General features: G+C 37.5%; 1 protein-coding gene across 1 annotated transcript in view; it reads right to left on the bottom strand.

The window, feature by feature from the left end:
- Window positions 1-1,986: 1,986 nt before the first annotated feature.
- Window positions 1,987-6,447, bottom strand: part of LOC114239768 (uncharacterized) — a 103,285-nt gene continuing 98,824 nt past the window's right edge. The window contains 2 exon segments of the mRNA XM_089730084.1: window positions 1,987-3,166; window positions 4,829-4,884. Coding sequence (XP_089586210.1) covers window positions 2,527-3,166; window positions 4,829-4,884 — 696 coding nt within the window. The 3' untranslated portion in view covers window positions 1,987-2,526.

The raw sequence follows: 6,447 nt of genomic DNA, 5'->3' as shown, positions 1-6,447 counted from the left end.
GGCCAGCCCTGGTCGAATTATTTCAGTGTATTCGATTCCCGCGCTTATCATCACGACCAAGGTTCAAGCGTAAACACTAACAATAACAATGTACATTTATCTAGTACAACAAGGGATGTTTTACGGTAACCTCGATCTAGTTTTTTGTACAAATACGTGATTTGAAATGTTTTGTTTTTGATTACGTGAAATTATAGAAATGTAGTTATTGAGATTTAATTAGGCAGCGTTTTCAATCTAGGGTAGATTCAAGTAATTTTTGGATTCTGGAAATAAAAGAAACCTTATCAGAATGATATCTGTATATTTGCTTAAGATATCATTTATTTTCAACTTAGATTAATTTTGTCATTTACCAGTATACAACAGACTTCAAAAAAAGGAAGACGTTATAAAATCAAATTTTTTGTGTGTTTTACCTCAGAATTGTTTTCTAGTTGAACCGTTTTTTGACGATTCTTTTTTTTTATATGTATTAGCAGCTAACCGCACTAGCAGCTAATTTATTTATTTATTTATTTATTTAAATAATGCGTGTTTAAAAGACTTCGACTACAATGATGAGATCTTATTTTGATTTTCTTTTTTTATAATTTTTTGTATTATTTGACTAGCTGACTCGGCAGACTTCGTAGCGCCTCAATCGATTTTGTATGAAATAAACTTAAAAAAAAACAAAAGGAATCCGTTCGACAGGGGACACATCAAAGAAAAAACAAAATTGTTTGTTTTTATATAATTCCGAGCATTTTCATATTTATTCACCTTTTAAACCTTCTCTGAACTTCCACGAATAATTCAAGACCAAAATTAGCCAAATCGGTCTAGCAGTTCTAGAGTTTTAGCGAGACTAACGAACAGCAATTCATTTTTATATATATAGATATATATATATAATTTTTTTAGAGGATATTTTCTGTCGTGAGGCAGTAATGCGTTTCGGTTTGAAGGGTGGAGCAGCCGTTGTAACTATATTGAGACCTTAGAACTTATATCTCAAGGTGGGTGGCGCATTTACGTTGTAGATGTCTATGGGCTCCAGTAACCACTTAACACCAGGTGGGCTGTGAGCTCGTCCACCCACCTTAGCAATAAAAAAATAAAAAATAAGAAGAAAGAAGATTGAAGTTTTCCTTCGGAGGATTATTTTTATTTTACATGTAATATTTTAGGAAATTATTAACTTTTTTGCTCGCATATAAATGGGAGAAACATTAAATAAATAAATCAAAATTAAAATCATTTATTGAAACAACTTCAATTTCAAAATTAAATATAACCATCACTAAAGCTAACTGGCTTATATCTTACGAAACTAACATAGGAAAGCGCAATATAACGTGTTGGTATATAGCCATAAGTACATAATAATATTATATATTTAATTCAATCTAGGTATCAACATTAGGTATGTTTTAGGCGCAGATTTTTATTAAGACGAATAAAGTTTGTGAACTCGATAAATACATCAGAAAAATACGCGATTTCCACTACGACACGAAATTCATTAAATACGCTGATACTTGTACCTGTTCGATACCTAAAGGATTCTAAACAACAATTATAAGTATATTTGGCGAAAAAAATACCAAAGATTACATAATTAGGTCAAATACATTTAAATACACAAATCATTATGTCAATAAAGGAAGATATAGAAATTAAATACACGTTCTTACAGCCACACTTATCACATAACAGCTTTATCTACTAATTTGTCTACCATAGAAAATCTAAGATAACATTTTTATCGGCCTGTATACATATTATTAAATTGTTTCTATGAAAATTAGTTTGTTTGTTCGTCCATTAACTCTGGTACAGTTCGAATTACGTTACAAACAAACAAAAAAATGCACAAGAAATAAATTAAGAAATGACTAAAACATTTCATGTCAAAAGAGTTTTTGTGAAATTAGTAACGTCAGATTATAACATCGATAATTTGGCATCGATCAACTAAAGGTACATTAAGTTATATAGTAAGCTATAGCTTAGCTTCAGGACGAGTTGATGTATTTGCGAGCAAGCGTTGTCGTGGCTTATCGCTCTCAATGTGACCGCAGACGGACCGGCGATGCTACAATCACGTTACATCGAGACTTCACACAACCGTCTTATAGATGTTTCATTTTAAAACAAAAAGCATTAACCCATTATCAATGGCTGATGGTAACCACTTTGGGGCTTGCTTGTGAACTTATAATGTGTCTATTTATATAGATCTCTAGATAGATCTGTGTGCTTAGTGCGAGTTTTTTAACGTTCTCGATAGCGTAAAAGTTAGCTCATATTTGTATGGAATGGGATCGTTTGCCTACGTTTGCCGCTAGGGGCGCTGTTCCAACTGCATACAAAATTTACTTTTACGCTATCGAGAACGTTAACAAAACTCGCAATAAGCACACTGAAGTCAAAATGGTAATTAACTATTGGGGGAACGGGCATAGAGTCGCAATGAAACAACAAATATTCGTGACAGGGTATGAGATCCGCGACGTATCACAGTTGCACAGCGTCTTGTGTTCAAATGGCGCTCGCTTTTACGTGCTTTGTCGAGAGAATCTTCTGCTCGATGGATCTCCTCGGAATGCCGCTCACCTTCTTAGGAGAGGTGCTGCAGTTGATGGACGAGGGTAAGGATTTGTAGCCGCCATCCGAGCTGTAGTCGGTGTCGGTGGACTGCCCCGTGAGGCCGGGGCTGCGTCTGCTGCCGTTCACGCTCTCCTTGCTGCTAATCCTGCCGGTGTACAGGTCTCCGTACGACGTGTGATGCTTGACGAGCGGCATCTCCTCTATTACGATTTGTTTAGTGATCCTGTCTGCGGTCGTGAGCTGGTTGTGGAAGTTCTCGATGGAGCGCGACCTGGCCGTGTACAGAGAGGGTTTTCGTTCGGATTTCTCGCCGAGAGAAGAGTCTCGTTTGATGTAGCGCTTGTCTGTGCTGCCGGCTAGAGCTTGCAGGTATTTAGTGCCGACGCGGCTGTTAGTTCGCAAGTGCACGGAGTCGGTCCGTCTGTCTGTGTGTACGTCGTCTCCGTTAGCGAGCCCGTTCGCTTGTCTCGCGCCGCACTGACACTTTACGGTCCCGTTGGTGACAGGTCTCTTAGACTTTTGTGCTTCACTAAGTGACGACAGCTTCCTCGTACTAGCTTGTTCATTCCAACTGTAGGGAGGAATTACGCGAATAAAATTTTAAATAGCTTAAATGAAATAGGTACATCATATGTACGTAATATTTTAAAAGATAAGTTTTTTTAGCTTTAATTTATCTTTACGTTTCAGTGACAATATTTAAATCAGAATTTTTAAATTAATGTTAGGAACGTTTCCAAAATCTCACCTTTACGTTCTAAAGTGGCAGCGTGTAACACATATAAATTACAATCAAGTATTACAATACAAATTAAATGTTAATAAGGAACTTCCAAAAACAAAAAAAAAAACAAAAAACTCCATTACGTCAAAACTAACACGAAAAACTCACTAGAAGCCAATTATGTCGGTTTTAAATTTCAATGCTGTTTACAAGTCGCCAAAAATCATGCCTCTGACTATTAGCACCATAATGCTTAAAACGAGAGCAATGCAATCAGTCAATCCTGCAACAATATTCGCTGTAGTGCCTCTCGCGGTGTAAGCTCGGCTCGTCCGTAGTACTGTACAAGAGATGCAATAGGCACAACACATTGACCGAACACAAGAGACAAACAGCGAGCAAACAGTCGAGCCACGCTACCTGATCCGACGGACGAACTCTCGGACCGCCGAGATGGAAACTGCCGCGCGTCACCGATCCAAATAATTTCGCGAATTTTGATCAAGTCCCGATCATAATTTAAAGCAGCATGTGAAGGATTAAAACAAAATGAACATCGGATTGACTTATGATATTGACGAGCGCTTTCTACTGAGTGACAATAATAAATAAACATATATACGGAATATATTGATTGTTAAAATATATTTTTTTTAAGGGATTTTATGACCTGGTAACTAAGACCTTTAAGTCATGTCTTATTTTAATTTATATTCTTATTTTTATGAAAAATGACAATATGGAGTGAAATGAAATGATATGAGATGATATGGGATGAAATATAATCCCAGTAAAATGGTGGTCATATACTGAAATTGTTTTCAGTGGACTTTTTGTAGGATCCCGAGAAGTTACGTCCAGCGACTTTGTTTCATTTTCCCACATTTGTGTACTTTCACAGATATTAAATAGTTAATAAACCACCGTTATTCCACATTTAAACCTGAAGAAACACTAAATAGACAAAATAAAACAAATCACACAACTTCACTCCTCGCATTCCCGCCAAAAAGTCCTTGTTAAAATGTCAAATGAAAATACCAGTGAAGTAGGGTGATAGAGTTAGAGTGATCTGATACATCGATGTGGGAGCTAGCGTCATTTTCTTGTTCATGTAATCTCTGAACGTGGCGATCCATTCAGATCTGCTTAGTTCAGTAGCAAAATACTTTGTCTTTGATATTGTATCTACTACGAACGAGGTACATTTATCTTTATAGGTTATGAAGTTCGTAGGTGTAATGGGAGCAATGTACAAAACTGTCATGGTCGAATGTAATGTTCTCATAAACGTTTTTAACGATGTGACGATAAACCTAAAACAATAAATAAGTAATATATACATACGTATATACTATAACATGAAAATTATATATATTTACGTACATATTTAGCGTGTGTGTATTCAGAGAAGTGTGCTGCAAGGAATACACATTACGCAACTGTTAATTAATATATTAATTATGATGATCGGTACAATTGAATATATTGATAGACTGAATTAATTACCTCACTAATCCGGAATTGTCAGAACTCGTTAGTGTGGTGCTCATCGGTGGTCGGAGCTGAAAATTATTAACAATAAATCAAATCTGAAGAGCCTGGAATCATTTTCAACAGACGCCAATTAGGTTTTTACTGATGGTAGGACCTCTTGTAAGTCCGCACGGGTAAGTACCACCACCCCTGCCTATTTCTGCCGTGAAGCACTAATGCGTTTCGGTTTGAAGGGTGGGGCAGCCGTTGTAGTTGTCTATGGGCTCCAGTAACCATTTAACACCAGGTGGGCTGTGAGCTCATCTACCTATATAAGCTATAAAAAAGTGTAAATTAATTTAATAAACATAATTTTCAAATTTCAGTTTCTATAAATGTGTATTTATTTATCTTCATAACGTTGGAAATTGTATGATAGAAACATTAAACATTAAACAATATGTATGACTCACAGATACATAACCGCAAACATAGTATTGTAATTAAATAAGTTGGTAAGTTCACAGACAGACTTCGCAATCTGTTCAAATATTAGGACAATACTTTCCTCCTTAAGTAGGTACGTCTAACATTAGTGTTATCAAACTAAAAATGGATCATCTGGTATTACTGTCGTTACGCATATAACTATCCTTATCGTAGCCCACAAATTACAATTCATCTTAGTTTTAATTTAATAACCCCGACCCTGCTCCAATCACTTTAAGGGCTATTTTGAAAATTCTTTCAAAGAAGAACATGGCACAAACACAGGATGCACAACATGGAACAAAGCTCGGCATTGTGACCGCGGCGTTCATGCTAGGGTATAATAATAAAATCGTCCTCAAAAACGTCCTCATCCCAAACCAAATTTATTGGAGATTTATTATACTTTAATTGCGAGTGATGCAAATCAAAATACGGAATTATTTCAATGCGTCCCCCGTGAATAGAATATAGTACATAACAAACATAATAGACATCCCCGATCTAGACGACGGGGCAACGAAAAGCCGCCGTAACCCTTAACGTCATTTCGCATCTTGCCGATCCACTCTCAGTGCCTTTAGGTAATCCAAGCACCGTTCTCGTTAAACTCTTCGCATAAGGTAAAGAGTCCGATGTGCGCCTTAAACGACTTCTTGCTGGGATTTTATAATTATTTGCGAGTCTGATTGGCGTTACATTCACGAAGGTACTGCTCTTGCTAGGGCTGATATTAGCAAATTGCCTCAGGCTAAGCCCCGGGAACTCGTCCACCGATCAAGGTGAAGCCAGAATAGCTCCACGAGGCTACTGGAGATAGACTGGAGATAGAGTAAATAAAACTCAACAGAGCTGAGTGCTCTGAGGAATTATTCAAGACGATACCATCATCTCATTTTTATCATCGCACCGCCCGCCACCGGAGTAGAGTTCATCCGTACCACTTGGGAGCCACTGATGCATTTCCAGAGGTCTTTTCTGCCACGTACCATCCGGCTATGCAATGAGCTCCCCTCCACGGTGTTTCCCGAGCGCTATGACATGTCCTTCTTTAAACGATGCTTGTGGAGAGTATTAAGCGGTAAGCAGCGGCTTGGCTCTGTCCCTAGCATTGCTGAAGTCCATGGGCGACGGTAAGCACTCACCATCAGGTGGGCCGTATG

The sequence above is a fragment of the Bombyx mandarina genome, chromosome 09, assembly GCF_030267445.1.
Source record: "Bombyx mandarina strain Sakado chromosome 09, ASM3026744v2".
Taxonomy (NCBI): Eukaryota; Metazoa; Arthropoda; class Insecta; order Lepidoptera; family Bombycidae; genus Bombyx; species Bombyx mandarina.
Note: the sequence above shows the minus strand (reverse complement) of the source record. Positions and strands in the feature narration are given on the sequence as shown.